At 40.4% G+C, this 19,383-nt stretch overlaps 1 protein-coding gene across 3 annotated transcripts in view; it reads left to right on the top strand.

Moving 5' to 3' along the window:
- Window positions 1-685: 685 nt before the first annotated feature.
- LOC128692405 (chitinase-3-like protein 1) overlaps window positions 686-19,383 on the top strand; it is an 81,272-nt gene continuing 62,574 nt past the window's right edge. The window contains exons 1-11 of one of the 3 annotated variants that reach the window (XM_053781567.2): window positions 686-838; window positions 7,165-7,422; window positions 8,652-8,843; window positions 10,948-11,048; window positions 11,920-12,051; window positions 13,002-13,129; window positions 13,294-13,417; window positions 13,915-14,100; window positions 16,357-16,479; window positions 16,985-17,182; window positions 17,431-17,583. In XM_053781567.2, the coding sequence (XP_053637542.2) occupies window positions 7,263-7,422; window positions 8,652-8,843; window positions 10,948-11,048; window positions 11,920-12,051; window positions 13,002-13,129; window positions 13,294-13,417; window positions 13,915-14,100; window positions 16,357-16,479; window positions 16,985-17,182; window positions 17,431-17,583 (1,497 nt within the window). In that variant the 5' untranslated portion in view covers window positions 686-838; window positions 7,165-7,262. Of the gene's footprint in view, window positions 961-7,164; window positions 7,423-8,651; window positions 8,844-10,947; window positions 11,049-11,919; window positions 12,052-13,001; window positions 13,130-13,293; window positions 13,418-13,914; window positions 14,101-16,356; window positions 16,480-16,984; window positions 17,183-17,430; window positions 17,584-19,383 lie in introns of all 3 variants that reach the window. The other 2 variants (XM_070096285.1, XM_053781566.2) reach the window with 2 other exon arrangements.

The raw sequence follows: 19,383 nt of genomic DNA, 5'->3' as shown, positions 1-19,383 counted from the left end.
ATATTTGGTTTATATGTAGCATGGTTATTTTCCTGTTCAACATTTAGAACTTTGCATTTGTCTAAATTAAACTGCATCTGACATTTCTCGTTCGGCTGAGGGCATTATCGTGAGGTTTTTGTACTACTAGAGATGTCATTCTCTCATTCTTTCTCCTGCAGCTACCACTGAAATACGTAACTTTCACTTTATTTCCTTTACGGCTGGCCTTACCTCCTTCCCTATGTGCATTACTTGCAACTTGGGCGATTTTTTTTTTTTGAGTGAATCTTTCGTAACAGTGTCTTTTGTTTACCATACCATTTAATTTGCAGTGGTAGCCTCTCAATTCCGCAACTATCAAGAGTCTCTCAAAAGCCTGTTATTCTCTTTCAATTCATAGGATATGTCACGCCTTCGCAAGTAATTTATTTTTACTTTAAACAGCATAGGCTGTAAGTATCGTATGAACGAAATCTAGACACAGATGAAATCATTCTAACTCCCAGGAAAAAATGTATAACCCTCAAATTAACAAATTTAATAATGAGGCATTCGTACCACGGACCTCTTATTTATATATTTGTTGTTAAACCCACACCCACGCTCGCCCTCACCTCCTTCATCACACCCTTTACCCCCTCCTTACACTCAACTTCTCCCTCCCTCATCACCTCTCCTTCCTCCGTCTCACCCCACTCCACAACCCCAAATCACTCCACCCTATCACACCCTCCGGGCCAAACAGAGAGCGACTGTAAGGACGTGATGGCGCGACCAGTGTGTGTCTAGCATTGAGGAGACTGTTGGTGCTGATCCTTCCTGTTGCTGAGGCCACAGCTCAACACCCACACCAGAGGTACACTTCCAACACCCCCTCCAAGTGTACTAGTGGGAGCTGATAAGGTGTATTGGGGGTGGGTAGTACCGTATACTGGTGGCAGGTGGCAAGGTGTTTGTACTGCTCCAGGTGTACTGGAGGTAGGTCGTGAGGTATAGTGGCAAATGTAGCGATAGTTGGTAAGGTAATGTAAGGGAAGGCAAGCAGTGAAATATAGAAGAGTAATGTGTAAAGTGTGTAAGTGTATGTGTAAAGATGTGTACACAGATCTCGGTACAGCTGTGGATGTCAAGTGTTGGCAAGTGCAGCGGTGAGCAACACGTTCATATGTATGACTTTGTGTGAGTGTCTACTTGTGTTATATATATATATATATATATATATATATATATATATATATATATATATATATATATATATATATATATATATATATATATATATATATATATATGTATTAGATTTGTTTACAATAATTTGATACTAAACAAACACAGTGAGATATGTTTTTTTCGTTAGGTTCAGAATGATTTTGGCGAAATTATTGCATACACAAATTTTCACTTGTCCTATATGGCAAGATGAGCGTTGCTATTTAAGCCAAGATGGCAAGTTCTGCCTATTCGGCACGACACACACACACACACACACACACACACACACACACACACACACACACACACACACACACACACACACACACACACACACACACACACACACACATATATATATATATATATATATATATATATATATATATATATATATATATATATATATGTCAAGTGGGTTTTCGATAACGTGGATGGGGTAAGAATACTCACGTAGGCTGGTAGTACGTATAATATAACGGAAAGTATGGGAAGGCACCAACAGCCGTCCTGCCTCTCTCTGCTCCCTATCTTCGACTGACCCACAAGTGCCTACGGGTGAGGGTGTTTGAAATCCTGCTATGGTCAGCAGCAATATGAATAATAGTAATTCACACAGACGGTTTGGTAGTAAGTCATCTACTGGTACACTGGTTACTGGTTACTAGGAACTGGTACTACTACTGAGATATATATATATATATTTATATATATATATATATATATATATATGTGTGTGTGTGTGTGTGTGTGTGTGTGTGTGTGTGTGTGTGTGTGTGTGTGTGTGTGTGTGTGTGTGTGTGTGTGTGTGTGTGTGTGTGTGTGTGTGTGTGTGTGTGTGTGTGTGTGTGTGTGTGTGTGTGTGTATGTATGTCGTGCCGAATATGTAAAACTGGTGAATTAGCAAGAACTCATTTAAAATTAAGTCCTTTCTGAAATTTTCTCTTATACGCTTAAAAATATTTTTTTTGCATTAATGTTAATGTAAAAATTTGTAATTTTGCACCAAAAGAAACTTAGAAAACTTACCTAACCTTATTATAACAAGAACAATATATTTTAACCTAACCCAACTAAATATATTTTAGATTTGTTTACAATAATTTGATACTAAACAAACACAGTGAAATATATTTTTTTCGTTAGGTTCAGAATGATTTTGGCGAAATTACTGCATACGCAAATTTTCACTTGTCCTATATGGCAAGATGAGCGTTGCTATTTAAGCCAAGATCGCAGGTTCTGCCTATTCGGCACGACATATATATATATATATATATATATATATATATATATATATATATATATATATATATATATATATATATATATATATATATATATATATATATATATACATACATATCGTGCCGAATAAGCAAAATTGATTAATTAGCAAGAACTCGTTTAAAATTAAGTCCTTTCTAAAAATTTTCTCTTATACTTTTAAAGATATATTTTTCATTTATGTTAATGGAAAAATAATAATCGTGGAGAACTAGATCGATAAGTACACTTTCCTGCATGAAACAACATATTTCAATCGTTACTTATCTGTGGATTATTAAGTATATTAGAAAACAATTTGCCCCAAAGGAGCGTATATCTGAGCATTTCACTGGGTCTGAAATGCTTAGCTGTGCTCACTTGGTTTGGGTGGAATCACCCACACATGACGGCATGAAATAGGACAGCCCTAATCACCTTGTGTTTGCCTAAAACTGCAGTTTTATAATCGGCTTTTATGGCGTTGACAGTGCCATTTAAGGCTGATATTGGTGACTTGACTGAAGGCTTGAGTGTCTCGGGGAATGTTGCTCTTGTTCGCCACCACTTCAGGAATGTTCGTTGCAATTGCTCGCAATACAGGTTGCACTTCACCTTCCAGATCCATCATTTGTTCATAGTTTCGTGGTATTATCCACAACAGGAAGAACACGGATACACAATAACACTACAAGGAGAGGAAAGTGCGCCTTGTGATGCTATTATGGTACGAACGTGTGGGTTTGATAAATCTGTTTGAGAGGAAGAAAGAGTCCACTAGCCCCTGCCAGGAGGGTTAAGTCCCTCAGAGAGCTGAGGGATACCCTCATTATTGGAGAATTTTCTCCACACTGGGGGGTGGGCGAAAGTTCACCGTAGGTGAGCTATTCATCTTTTAACATCATTTGATTTTCTCACTCGCCATCTGTGGGATTTCTGGAGAATCACTAAGTTTGTTTTCAACACTGCGTAATTCTGATGGCACCAGTTTATCTATTTTCCTCTTATTCACTGCACCTTTGCTCAAAACTTCAGCTGTCCTGATGGTTCCATTTGCATCAGGATGTTACCTGGAGGTTACCTGGAGGTTATTCCGGGGATCAACGCCCCCGCGGCCCGGTCCATGACCAGGCCTCCCGATGGATCAGGGCCTGATCAACTAGGCTGTTACTGCTGGCCGCACGCAGTCCAACGTACGAGCCACAGCCCGGCTGATCCGGCACTGACTTTAGGTATCTGTCCAGCTCTCTCTTAAAGGCAGCCAGGGGTTTATTGGCAATTCCCCTAATGCTTGATGGGAGGCTGTTGAACAGTTTTGGGCCCCGGACACTTATGGTGTTTTCTCTTAGTGTACCAATGGCGCCCCTACTTTTTATTGGGGGCATTTTGCACCGCCTGCCCAGTCTTTTACTTTCGTAGGGAGTGATTTCTGTGTGCAGATTTGGGACCATTCCTTCCAAGATTTTCCAAGTGTAGATTATGATATATCTCTCCCTCCTGCGTTCCAACGAGTACAAGTCAAGTGCTTCCAAGCGTTCCCAGTAGTTAAGGTGCTTGACAGAACTTATACGTGCAGTAAAGGATCTCTGTACACTCTAGATCTGCGATTTCACCTGCTTTGAATGGAGATGTTAATGTACAGCAGTATTCCAGCCTAGAGAGAACAAGTGATTTGAAAAGGATCATCATGGGCTTGGCATCTCTCGTTTTGAAAGTTCTCATTATCCACCCTATCATTTTCTTTGCATGTGCGATCGTGGCACTGTTGTGATCCTTGAAAGTGAGATCCTCAGACATTACTACTCCCAGGTCCCTTACATTATTTTTCCGCTCTATTGTATGGCCGGAGTCAGTAGTATACTCTGTTCTAGTTATTATCTCCTCCAGTTTTCCATAACGGAGTAGTTGGAATTTGTCCTCATTGAACATCATATTGTTTACCGTTGCCCACTGGAAAACTTTGTTTATATCTTCTTGGAGGTTAACCGCGTCCTCAGCAGATGACAGCCTCATGCAGATCCTAGTATCATCCGCAAAGGATGATACGGTGCTGTGGTGTATATCTCTGTTTATGTCTGATATGAGGATAAGGAATAAGATGGGGGCGAGTACTGTGCCTTGTGGAACAGAGCTCTTCACTATGGCAGCCTCCGATTTAACTCTGTTGACCACTACTCTTTGTGTTCGATTTGTTAGGAAGTTGAAGATCCATCTCCCCACTTTCCCAGTTATTCCTTTAGCACGTATTTTATGGGCTATTACGCCATGATCGCATTTGTCAAATGCTTTTGCAAAGTCTGTGTATATTACATCTGCATTCTGATTTTCTTCCAGTGCATCCAAGGCCATGTCATAGTGATCCAGTAGTTGTGAGAGGCAGGAGCGACCTGCCCTGAACCCATGCTGCCCTGGATTGTGCAGATTTTGGGAATCCAGGTGATTTGCAATCCTGCTTCTTAGCACTCTTTCAAAGATTTTTATGATGTGGGACGTCAGAGCTATTGGTCTATAGTTCTTAGCTAATGCTTTGCTGCCACCTTTATGGAGTGGGGCTATATCCGTTGTTTTAAGTGACTGTGGAATTTCACCCATGTCCAAGCTCCTCCTCCATAGTGTACTTAGGGCACGCGAGAGGGGTTTCTTGCAGTTCTTAATGAAAACAGAGTTCCACGAGTCTGGGCCCGGGGCTGAGTGCATAGGCATGTTGTCAATGGCTTTTTCGAAATCTATCGGAGTTAGGGTAATATCGGAAATCTGGCATACATTTATGGAGTTTTGAGGCTCATTCATGAAGAAATCATTTGGGTCGTCGATCCTCAGACCGATTAGTGGTTCATTAAACACAGAGTCGTACTGGGATTTCAATATTTCACTCATTTCCTTGTTGTCATCTGTGTAAGTCCCTTCCTGTCTGAGTAAGGGCCCGATACTAGATGTGGTATTTGCCTTGTTTTTGGCATATGAAAAGAAATATTTTGAATTTCTTTCAATTTCACTAATAGCTTTAAGCTCCTCCTGCCTCTCCTGGTTCCTGTAAGAGTCATTTAGCTTAAGTTCGATAGTTTCCACTTCCCTGGTCAGCGCCTCCTTTCGTGTATCAGATATTCTAGCACTCCTGAGGAGCTCAGTGACTCTTCGTCGTCTTCTGTAGAGAGAGCGTCTTTTTCTCCCCAGTTTACTCCTGCTCTTCTTCTTTCTTAGGGGAATATGCCTAGAACATGCTTCGGCTACCAGGAAGTTGATCCTTTCAAGGCACTGGTTTGGATCCATGTCATTTAAGACATCTTCCCAACATGTTTCGTTTAGGACATGGTTTACCTGGTCCCAGTTGATGTTCTTGTTGTTGAAATCGTATTTTGTGAAGACACCTTCACAGGTACATGCATTCTGCTGTTCAGGACCCCTATGCATGTACGTCTGGACTTCGATTAGATTGTGATCGGAGTTAGTTGTTTTTGATATTCTTATGTCTCTCATCAGGTCCTCATTATTTGTGAAGATAAGGTCAAGTGTGTTTTCTAGTCTTGTTGGCTCCACTATCTGCTGGCTTAAGGTGTGTTTTTCGCAGAGACTTAGTAGCTCATGTGTGTGTGACCTTTCATCTGCGCTACCTCCGGGGATTGTTTCAGCTATAACATTATTTGCTACATTCTTCCATTTTGTATGCCTTAGGTTGAAATCACCAATGGTCACTAATTTTCCAAGAGGTCATTGAGACCTTGGACCATCATTTTTTTTAATCACTATGTCACTAGGTCTTGAGGACGTATGATTTTCAGGAACACCAGCTCCATAGAAGCGTTCTCTCAGCGAGGCGAGATAGTCTTGCCAAATTTTCTCCCAATGTTCAATCACCTTATTAAGTTGTTTGAATTTATGGCTGAGTTGCTCAGGTTCGAGGTAAATAGGATCCTCCACGATTTCTTTTTCATTCATGGGAGGAACTGGTTGGAGCCGTCTGCATGGAGTAAATGAGATGGACTTAACACTTCTAAATTATCCAAATCATCGGAAACAAAAGTCAGAGGTCTGCTATTGATTCTATTTTCTACTTCAGTCATGACTGTTCAAAAGTCTTCTAAGTCGATTAGCTGACGATGAAGAATTTGCTTTAAACAACGTTTTATGATGCCTGTTATTCTTGCCATGAAGCCTTAGGAGGAATGTGTCTCCAACGACAACTGTGTTGATTATGCATTTGTTGTACCTCTGGTTGATCAAAAATCTTGCTTATATAAGCACTTCTACTTTGTAAAAACCTCTCATATGCTAACTTTTTCTCTTTTACTACTCTACCTCATTACACCAATCGATCTTCTTCCCTCCCTCATCCACTTTCCTGTAACCACACACTTTTGCTGAACACTCTAACACTGCATTCTTAAATCTACCCCTTACCTCTTCAACCTCATTGCCTCTACACTCACTAGCCCATCTTTCTTTCATATATATATATATATATATATATATATATATATATATATATATATATATATATATATATATATATATATATATATATATATATATATATATATATATATATATATATATATATATATAAATAAAGCTATGTATATAATATGTATGCATTATTTATATATAATACTTATGCATTATATATATTATTTTTGTTACTTGAGTATTTCTTTGTCTTGCTAAAGTATTACTAATTAGACAAATTTATGTGACACGCCAAACCAGTGTGGGTTACTTAGCACTTAGGAATCCGTGCGAAGGCTCGGTCCTCCTTCAGGAAGACGCGAGACGCAGCCGAGGCGAACAACGACGAGATTATCAAGATGACCTTGTGCTGTGGTGCACCTCTCTCTCTTCTCTTTCTCTGGCTCTTCCTCATCCTCCTGGGGTGCCCCGGCGGCATCTTGGGGCAAGAGGAGGTGGTGGAGCAAAGAAACACTTCGTCTTCCTACCAGCACCATCATCAAGAAGAACAAGAGGAAGGTAGGTAATGTGTTGAGTGATGGTGTTATTGCTGCTCTCTGGAGAGAAATTTTAATTATAAGAGAAACAGCATTTCTAACAGTAATAACGAGATACAATAATAATGATAAAATATTAAAAACAATATTAATAAAAGAATACCAACTAGAAGAATACCAACTAGAACAAGGACAATAACAGCAACATCTGCTACTACTACTACTAATACTACTATTCTTACCACTAATACCTCTATTACAACAAATATTACTTTTACTACCGTTATTACATTATTAACAATTAGGAAAGCAATAATAATGATAATAACAGTGTGACTTCCAGCAAGACTGGATTTTTTTTACACAGTGTATGAATTCTTGATGGAGAGGTGGTTTTCAAGACATTGCCAAAGCATTTTCTTTCACTGGATGCAACCCACAACAGTCGGCTAACACGCAGGTACCTATCATTACCACTAGGATGGTAGTGGGACAGCCGGGTTGCAAGGTATTTTGCCCATACGGACTGCTCTGGAAATCAATCCCAGGACCTTGCGGTTATAAGTCAAACGCTCTCACCAGTAAGCTGGTGAAGTGAGGTGTATAAGTAAGGAAAGAATGAATCGCCTCTTGTCTCTCCTAAGTTCGTTCCCTTCACTGACACAGCGTAAACATTTGACACTGATTACGTTTCGGTGGAGGTGCTGGCGGGTCCACTGATCACCGCAAAACATCCCTGAGAATTCTTCACAAAGGAAGCTGGTTGTAAACACACATAACAAAAGGAGACGTCATTTTTTTTATTGATTTTGAAGAATTAGACGCATGTTCAACATCTGGTAATCTTTATTATACCATTTCATGTATGTCATTTTTATTACTACGTTTCACCCTCATGGAACTTTATCAAACACTCATGTAGGTAAAAAAATCAAAATTTAAAATATTCTCCTCTGTCTATTTGAACGGTTATTTTTTTTAAACAGACAACACTGGAGAAGGGGTCGTTTTTCTCTTCCAAATGTAGTTAGTGCATCGTCCCTGTATGAGACGTGTGTATTTTTTCGAGCATCCCTATCCTCATGTTATTTACGTATGATCTTTATTCTGTCACTCTATCGTCCATATACGATTGTCCTTGTAGCAACCGTGTATGTTACTGTAGCACCCATGTACATTACTGATCGTCTGCGCATCACCTCGTATCATCCACGTTTAACTGTACTCCTATCATCCTTTCTCCGAGGGCAGAGGAACGAGTTATGGTATGCTACTACGGTTCTTGGGCTGTATACAGACCTGGTGAGGGTAAGTTTGATGTTGAGAACATCGACCCGTACCTCTGCACTCACCTCATCTACGGTTTCGCCGGCCTTCAGGAGTCTACCAACACCATCGTCAGCCTTGACCCCTACAACGACCTCTACGACAACTACGGCAAAGGTAAGAGATCCCTCGAACTGCGTCAGAACGTCGATTCTGGAAGTGATTAAGTCCAATGTGGTCAAAATTACGTCGCTTCTTGTTAGGAAATGTTATTATTTATGTTGAAGAGCTAGATCCATAAGGGTCATACAGGGCCTGGGGAATGAGACGTAAGCAAGTTCAATTCAACGAAGGGAGGATAGTTCCAGTTCTATGGAACAAGAGCCCTTTACTAGCATTGGTAGTCCTTGAAAGGTAATTAGGGATAAGGATTTGTAATTGCCACTCAGAGGAAGTAATTGCTGCTACAACTGACACTAACTAGCTGTGGTGATTCTTACACGACAACTAACGTAAAGAGCGACGACTAACGAAAAGGGCGACAACTAAAGTAAAGGGTAACTACTAACGTAAAAGGGGACAACTAACGTAATGACGGTTCCTACACCAGAGTTGAAATTGTACAACTTAGCATTAAACTATAACATAATTAAATGACATTAAAATTGAAGGTCAGCAACCCGCAAAGTTAATTATGCAGCTGATGGGCATCCTTAACCATCCCGACATTTAAATTAACTAAAAACACATAAAATGCGATAATGTGCAGGCACATCATACAGTAGCAACTACGGTGAATGTCAACATCTGTTTGTGATTTGATAAAACCCATTGTGTGGGCGAAACGTTGCCACTAAAGGATCGCATTATACTGTATTTCTGGTTATTTTTACATCGTGTCGGTATTTTATACCTTTTATATCCAACGTCTTGAATACTCAACGCAGGAATGGTTGAGTGACTACTGGAGTTGATGTCCTTCAAGGGGATGGTGTCTGGATGCTGGTAAGGAGCTCTTGTTACAAGATGCTGGAACTGTCCTACGTTTTTTTGGGATCGATTTCGATTGCCTCCCGTTCCTCCGAAAACATTTCAGACCACTCTTAAACGTCGAGAAATGCAGTGAAAGTTTTTTTTTTTTTGTATGACCCGTACAGGTTCAATGGTTCCCATGAATACAATAATAATTTTTAACGCCTCGGCCGTCTCCCAACGAGATAGATTGACCCAAAGCAGAAAGAAACACTTTCACCATCATTCTTAAAAAATGCATAAATAATATAATAAGCTGACTCCCAATTATGTATGATTTTGATGATGAAACAAGAGTTAAACACCACAACCCAGTTGATCAGGAACCTCTTCCAGAATCAGGTTTTCTCCTGAAAATAGTTACAGCCTATCTGGAAATTCCTTTATATATGTGAAGGGTAAACGTGAAAAAAACTCTCGTATCATTTAGTCACCTAGTCTCTTAATGTACTTACTACACGCTTGATCTTAACTGTGACACTGGCACTATTTACCATGCCTGCTGCTGTGGTAAGGAGTGATCTCAGTGAGCAAATCTTGATCTAGTCCCTCCCGCATCTTATATGTGAAAAATTATATATCTTTCCCGTCTGCGTTCCAGTAAGTACAATATCATTACTTCGCTTCACATTACATGCTAGAGAAGCACGTAAGAGCGTTAAGTTTTTCCTGACGCCTCCCAGCCAACACTGTCTCCCAGCATTATCTTCCCACGTGTGCAAATATCCTCTTCATAAAAAGGAATTACGTCAGTTTATTTCAGCGCAGGTTGGCGAGTCTCCTGTGAGTGTTTCTCATTAATGAGAATTTGCCAGTCTAGCAGTTTATGTTTGTGGTTAATATGTCATGTGGCAAGGCGGTTGGTGGGTACAGTAAGAGAGAGAGAGAGAGAGAGAGAGAGAGAGAGAGAGAGAGAGAGAGAGAGAGAGAGAGAGAGAGAGAGAGAGAGAGAGAGAGAGAGAGAGAAAACTACAACTTCATTCTGTTCACTATTTGTAAATCTCTTAACAATAAAAAGGGTTTCAAATAAGATGATGTAGGTAACAGCTCCTAGCTTATAAATATAGTTTGGAATCTTAAACTTAACCTTGTAAAACCCTATGTAGAGAGAGAGAGAGAGAGAGAGAGAGAGAGATGTCAAATTCTTCTTCAGCACTCGTGTATTTAAATAGTGTGGATAGCGTTTTCTCACAAAAAGATATGCTCACCCTCGTGATTCCTCCTCTGACCTCTAATGGCCTTATTCCAGGAGCTTACTTGCGGTTCACGCGCCTGAAGAAGATTAATCCAGACTTGAAGACTCTGCTAGCTATAGGAGGCTGGAACGAGGGTTCCAGTAAGTACTCTCAGGTACGGTATTTCCACTTAGATTATGGTAAGTTTACAGCTATATCTTTTCATGTGTCATTAAAATTCTCTCGTAACTGTGGATCGTGAAAGTTATGTGTGTAACACTGACAGTGTAAACGCTATCGTCATCTTCTGCTACCATCAGTACTTCAGCCATCAGTATCCTCTGCCATCTTCACCAGCCGTAACTGGCACCACTTGTTGCCATTATTACCATCAACCAGCCAATATCACCACTGTTATCTTTATTACCACTATCAACCAGTACACATCACTATATTCTCCATTATCACCATCAACCACTACACATCGCCATTATAATCTCCATTACCAGCATCAACCACTACACATCGCCATTACAATCTCCATTACCACCAGCTTCTCCTTAACGACCTAGTTTTTAACTACTCCAACTCTGTGTTCCGAGAGTTTCTCGACTTTCGCAATCTGGCCAAAGGAGCCTCATAGCCTTAACACCTCTCGTATTAGCCACATGATGGCGCTTGCTGGTGAATCCTGAAGATTTCCACATTTGTTTGGGCAATATTTCTTATATTTACTGGCAGAAGATTGAAAAGGAGTCGAAAATATGAACATAAGAGAGGAGGAACACTGCAGGAGGCCTACTGACCCATACTTGGTAAGTCCTTGTCAAACCTAAACCCATTATTTGAGCCAGTGTTGTCTAACTGTGCGCATGTACCATTTTATTTCACTGGGTGTATTCCACACTTCCTTCCAAATTTCTTACTCCAGTAAATTATTAAAGATAGCGTGTAGATCAAGGACTTTTTTCTTGTGAAGATTGTAACATAAAGCTCCCCTTCCTTTCCCTAAAAGTGTAAATACATCCATAAGTCATCTCCCACAGATGGTCTCCAGCGAGAGCAGTAGAACCGCCTTCATAACAAGTTGTGTCCAATTCTTGAAGAAATATGGCTTCGACGGGCTAGATGTTGACTGGGAGTACCCTACCCTGAGAGGTGGTCGACCGGAAGACAAGGTAGGTCTTCAGGTGATGCCCGCTCTTGCTGTCGCTTAGTTCTTCGTGGAAAAAAATGCTGTGGGTGCGGCATCAGGGTATGTCTAAGAACATGTGTGGGTGGGATAGCCAATGTTCCAATGGCAGGCCATGGCATCACCATGGATGTATCATCACCTGATAGGTTCTCAGGTGATGATACGGCCATGATAGGCTCTCAGGTGATAATACTGCCATTGTAGGCTCTCAGGTGATGATACGGCCATGATAGGCTCTCAGGTGATGATACAGCCATGATAGATCACTCGTCACAAAGTTATTCCTAAATTCGCCTACTTGTATTTTGCATGTTATGACTATGTAGAGTTGAATGTTAACTCTCAAACTTCTTCTGACTGGCCGTGACCAGCTTCACTTCCATCTATTATTATTATTATTATTATTATTATTATTATTATTATTATTATTATTATTATTATTTATTACTATTATTATTATTATATCACTATTATTATTATATCATTATTATTATTATGATGATCATGATGATGGTTGCTATTAATTATACTATTATTATATCATTACATTCATGAATGTGCTAAACCTTTATTGGTTAATCAGTGTCTGTCACTCGCAACTTGAGTTGTGGATCCTGACGCATCTGTATTTAAAGTTGCGCGTTGAGTCTGCCTCCAGTACCTCTTTAGTCAGGTCATTTAATATTCTACCTTTTAAGGCTTAAGAAATTCTTTGAGTCATTTACGACATTAACGTCTATCTGTGTCCCCATTTACCCGTTGCCTGCTTCACGAATATTCTTCCCCTGGCCCTGGCCCTGGCCCTGGCCCTGGCCCTGGCCCTGGCCCTGGCCCTGGCCATGACCCTGGCCCTGCCCACCCTATTAAGTATAAATCATGTTTTTCATGCTGGTATGTAACCTTTTATGTTGATATAAAACTTTTATCTTAAAGGTTAACTTCGTTCATCTCTTGGACGAGATGAGGTCAGAGTTCACCAAACATGACCTCATGCTGACGTCAGCAGTGTCAGCAGGCAAAGTCACCATCGACGCTGCCTACGATATAACTGCCCTGGCCAGGTCTGGTAGAATTAAAAAAAAAGTTACATGTATATACATATATCAATGGAGTGATCGGGATTTGAACTCAAGGTCTGAGATCACTACAAAGGATTATAAGATATTCTCAAAACAAAACCTAGCTGAGTGATGATGGCAGCTAACACTCATTTTCTGCCCACCAGGAACTTGGACCTGGTTCACCTGATGGCGTATGATCTACACGGGTCGTGGGAGCAGTATGCTCATCACCACTCTCCACTGTATGCCCATCCCCTTGACAAAGGAGCCAATTCCCTTTTGAATGTGGTGAGATGACCTTGTTGTCCTGTTGTGTATATATCCATGCAGTACATGCCTCTGTATCTCATTATTTCTCATCATTAATGTCACTTATCTTACCAAAGAAAAAGTCAACTACATTAATCTCTCATCATTATGTATTATACATTTCTGTGGAAAACAGGACTTGAGTATATAATAGTATTATGAATTGACGTCACTATACTAGATTTTTTTATTATCATTGTATGTATATTAATCAGCTTCTCGTTTAAATTATCATTCAGTACAAGCTCAGACTCAAATATGCATATATAATATTGTCTCTACGTCCACAGCAGGACTCGAACCTGCAAACGCTGTAGCAGAGTCCACAGTACTTTACCACAGAGCCAGACCCTAGACGGGGTCTCTGATACAGAGTTTGCAGGTTCGAGTCCTGTTGTAGACGTAGAAACAATGTGAATAATTTCGCCTGTTTGCGAACTGTTAAGCATATATAACATGTCAACCTCTGGTGTTAGGACTGGGCAGTGAGATACTGGATGAAGCTGGGACTTCCTGCCCACAAGCTGGTGCTGGGGATGGGTTTATATGGACGATGCTTCACGCTGGCCAGTGCCCAAGAACATGATGTTTACTCCCCAGCACCACAACCAGGGCTACCGGGACCTTACACACGGGAACCGGGAGTACTTGGGTATAATGAGGTAAGTTTTTTTAAGATGCAGGGCTACGGGTGTAAGTGTACTTACTTGTAATTGCAGCAGTCGAGTCTCAGTTCCTGGTCTCTCCCCATCTTCTCCTGACTGTCTTCTCCTTTACCTTGGTATATAGTTAGTGATACAGATTTAGTTGTATCACTTTATTTAGTGATACAGATTTAGCTGTATCATTTTATTGTGGCAACGTTTCGCTACAAGAACACTACAAAAAACTGCAAAAACACTACAAAAATGTTGCATACAACACTACAAAAACAATGCAAAACACTGCTAACGCAACTGCGAAAACACTACAAAAATGTTATAAGAACTGTACAAAAGCACTGAAAATGGACACATGTGCATCTAATGCGACATTTTATCGTGGCAACGTTTCGCTCATGAAGACCGAAACACTGACACAATAAAATTTCGCAATACTTACACATGTGTTCTTTTACCTAACACACAGTAATTTGCTTTCCTCATTAAGAGATCAGAAAAAGGTAGTGCCTGACCAACTTCCTCTGAGACAGCAATCTCTTTGTCTTTGACTTTTTATATTTCTAATTCCTTGGAGAATATCTCCTTAAATCTTTTATTCAGGTCGTCGCAGGCTTTCTGATCATATCTTGTGAGCTCTCCTCCTTTCTTCAGTCTTACCACTTTCTTCGACTTCCTTTTGTTGAGATTGTATAGAAGATTCTGTTCGAATTTGGCTTTCGAAGCTACAAATTTTCATTATTTTTTTCTTGTTCTGCCTTTCTTCTTAACCTTAGCATTTATGTTCATATTTCTGTTTAATATTTGACTAAATGGTTTAGAAAACTGACAAGATGATAAATGAGACACTTGTGCAATATTAGTTATCTTTATTTTGAATAAAGATAACCAAAATGTTACACAAGTATTATACTTTATTTCAATATTTTTCTATGTTCTTTTACTTTTAAAAGTTGGCTCTCTGCATCTCTGGGAGAACCATCAACTCTTCCTGTTCCAGCCATTGCTTCCACTTCTGGTAATGGATTTCTCTTCCTCCTGCTGGCACTTTTCAGCTAAATATTCAATCATCTCAGCTGTGGTCTTTCCTTTCAGTTCCCTTTTCCAGTGGACTGCATTCAGAAATTCTCTCATACTAGAGTAGTTTCCTCTTCTGAAGTCTGTTTTTTTCCACCATCCGTCCCCTGGTATGTTTCTTTTCGTGTTTATTTCCACAAAGTATTCGAAACTCAGTACTGTGTGTGTGTGGGGGGGGGGTATTCACCTATTTGTACTTACCTATATGTGGTTGCAGGGGTCGAATCATAGTTCCTGGCCCCGCCTCTTCGCTAGTTGCTACTAGGTCACTCTCTCCCCTCTCCCGATTGTTCCATATCCTGACAATTCTAAGGCTAAAGAAGTATTTCCTAACATCCATAGGATTCGTCTGAGTTTTCATCGTCCAGTTGTGTCACCTTGTTCCTGTGTCCCAACTCTGAAACATTCTAGCTCTGTCCACTATGTCAGTTTCTCTCAGTATTTTATACGTCGTTATCATGTTCCCTCTTTATCTCCTATCCTCCAGTGTCATTAGTTTTCTTAACCTCACAAGACATACCCCTTAACTCTGGGACTAGTGCAAACTTTTGCACTTTCTCCAGTTTCTTGACGTGTTTGACCAGTTGTGGGTTCCATACTGGTGCTGCATACTCCAATATGGGCCTGACATACACAGTGCTCATATATGTGTGTGTGTGTGTGTGTGTGTGTGTGTGTGTGTGTGTGTGTGTGTGCGTGTGTAAAGTGCTCAGACCTAAAATTAACTTCCCTATAACAAGAACTCTCTGGGTCTCAAAACTTGTCAAACTTGGAAGAAAATTTTTCTTCGTAGGAACAACAGCGAGATACGGTATAATGAAGGTTCATTCTCCCTCTTCCCCCTCACCATCCTCACTCTCACCCTCTCTTTATTTCCCCTTTCCTCTCACCCCCATATCCTCGATGCCCTACTGAAGCCTTCCAGCTCAAACTGACAGCTTAAACACCTTAAATTAACCCCATCCTGCGAGATGGAATATAGCAGGGATAAGTAGCTTTTACCCCCACTGTGTAACTATTATGTAGAATAGGATAGCAACACACACACACTGCTGATGCATCCAGTTTTATTCAATAAAAAATAAAGCTACCACTTACCCCTCTCTCCACACTCTTCACCTCTCACATCCCTCTGATTCTCATCATACACACACACGCCTCACTCTTCTCCAATCTCTCCAGATCTGTGAAGGAGAGGGGAGCGCACCATGGAACATAGTGCGAGAGAAGCATATGGTGTCTCCCTACGCCTACCATGATCGTCAGTGGTGTGGCTACGATGATGTCAAGTCAGTCACTGTCAAAGTAAGTACTTAGGGTAATTATTATTTCAGTAGCTAGGCTTCAAGTATCTTTAATGGAAGTACCATGATTATGATTATTATTATTATTATTATTATTATTATTATTTTTATTATTATTATTAGTAGTAGTAGTAGTAGTAGTAGTATTACTACACTACTACTTTTATTATTATTATTATTATTATTATTATTATTATTATTATTATTATTATTATTATTATTATTATTATTATTATCTGCATTACTAATAGTAACAGTAGTAACAGAAGTAGTAACAATAATAATAATGCTGTTCTTAAACCTGTGTTGATCATTCGGCACAAGGAGTGATGGAGGCTCGATGCACCGTCTACAGCTGTCGAGGAACACACACACATGCACACACACAAACACACACACACACACACACACACACACACACACACACACACACACACACACACACACACACACACACACACACACACACACACACTGCCTAAATCACCCGACTTGTGTTTTTCCAGACCCTGTACGTCAACACCCTGGGACTGGCTGGAGTCATGGTCTGGTCCATAGAAACTGATGATTTCCACGGCTCGTGTCACCAGCAACCATTTCCGCTCATCACTACCATCAGGACTATCCTTAGGAATGGCGAGCCTATCCCCACGCCCACGCCCACGCCCACGCCCACGCCCACGCCCACGCCCACGCCCACCACGGTGAGGATAGATTGAAACGATTTCTTAAAAATGGCGTTTGTGTGTACTCCCTATTTGTACTCACCTATATGTACCAATTTGTATCCACCTATTTGTACTCATCTATTTGTGATTTCAGGGGTCGATTCATAGCTCCTGGCAACATATTCATCAATATTCGTATTCACCATCATTCATATTCACCATCATTCATATTCACCATCATTCATCATCCTCTTCAGGTTGACGATATATTTTTGATTTTTCAGGACACGACACTCACCCCGACACCTACACCTCCTCCAACGCCCACGCCCACGCCCACGCCCACGCCCACTCCTCCCCCCAGTACCATTTGTCACAGAGATGGATTGAACGCTGACCCTGCTGGTGACTGTACCGTTTTTTATGAGTGTCAACAGGTGTGTTGTACTGTTTGATAAGCTGTACCATTATCTGTTGCATTGTCCAGTTATTTGTTGTAGTGTACCGTTAACTGTTGTAGTGTGCCGTTAAGTGTTGTAATGTGCCGTTAGCTGTTGTATTGTACCGTTAACTGTTGTAGTGTGCCGTTAACTGTTGTAGTGTGCCGTTAAGTGTTGTAATGTGCCGTTAACTGTTGTATTGTACCGTTAACTGTTGTAGTGTACCGTTAACTGTTGTAGTGTGCCGTTAAGTGTTGTAATGTGCCGTTAACTGTTGTATTGTACCGTTAACTGTTGTAGTGTACCGTTAACTGTTGTAGTGTGCCGTTAACTGTTGTAGTGTGCCGTTAACTGTTGTAGTGTGCCGTTAACTGTTGTAATGTGCCGTTAACTGTTGTATTGTACCGTTAACTGTTGTATTGTACCGTTAACTGTTGTAGTGTGCTGTCAACGGTAAGAGTATCTGTTGTAGTGTGTTATTATGTATTGCGATAAGCCTTTATATGTTGGGGTATGCTGTTATCTGTTATTGTGTACTGTTGTATACACAAATAACCCGCACATAGAAGAGAGGAGTTTACGACGACTTGGACCATTTACAAAGTCACACTAACAGAAGGAGAGGAGGGAGTTTATATAGGCCAGTCGAAGACTGACTCCACTACTACTACTACTACTACTACTGCTGCTACTACTACTACTACTACTACTACTACTACTACTACTACTACTGCTGCTGCTGCTGCTACTACTACTACTACTACTACTACTACTACTGCTGCTGCTGCTGCTGCTGCTACTACTACTACTACTACTACTACTACTACTACTACTACTACTACTACTACTACTGCTGCTGCTGCTGCTGCTGCTACTACTACTACTACTACTTCTACTGCCTATACCACTACCTCTCTTCCTTTCCTATTACCTCTCTTGTCCCGGCCCTGTCTGCTGGTCTGTATATACTCTCACCTTCTCGGACTGAACTGTCGTCGTAAACTCCCCTCTCTTATGTGCGAGTTATTTGTGTGTTGTTCCAGTGACGGTATTGTGCCTTTTTGTTTTTTATGCACTGTTGTATGTTGTGCAACTCCTGTTGGGTTTAGCGTTTCACCCTCACGCCACTAGGCCTCGTGCTGCCGTATGGTGGGTCGAGTTCAAACCTAGAGTTGGCTGGGCGAAGTGCTGTATCCCTCTCCTCGCCAGACACCTCTACCAGCAATATGTTTTGCCCAGATCCTGTCGCCTAGGCCTTAGGCTGTGACTGGGACCACCAAACACACACACACACTGCTATATTATTATTATTATTATTATTATTATTATTATTATTATTATTATTATTATTATTATTATTATTATTATTATTATTATTATTATTATTACCCCACCGGATATTCAAGTTTGCTTATATATCTGGTGACAGCAGTGGGATGTCCTGGCGGTGCTGGTATATTTTTATTGATATAGTTGTTGTATACTATTGTTTGTTGTAGTATGCTGTTGTATGTCGGGGTACAGTGTTATCTGTTATGATATACTGTTGTATGTTGTGTTATACTGTTGTATGTTGTGGTATACTGTTGTATGTTGGAGTATACTGCCATCTGTTAGTTTTTACCAGTAATAAGCATCTTGTAAAATTTCTTGACAGTTAATCCAGTAACGTGAAAGACTGGTTCACTGATAGAGGATTTCTGAGTGCTTGGTCAATGAAGTGTGTGTGTGTGTGTGTGTTTGTGTATGTGTGTGTGTGTGTGTGTGTGTGTGTGTGTGTGTGTGTGTGTGTGTGTG

Source organism: Cherax quadricarinatus, chromosome 53 (assembly GCF_038502225.1).
Source record: "Cherax quadricarinatus isolate ZL_2023a chromosome 53, ASM3850222v1, whole genome shotgun sequence".
NCBI classification, from domain to species: domain Eukaryota; kingdom Metazoa; phylum Arthropoda; class Malacostraca; order Decapoda; family Parastacidae; genus Cherax; species Cherax quadricarinatus.
Note: the sequence above shows the minus strand (reverse complement) of the source record. Positions and strands in the feature narration are given on the sequence as shown.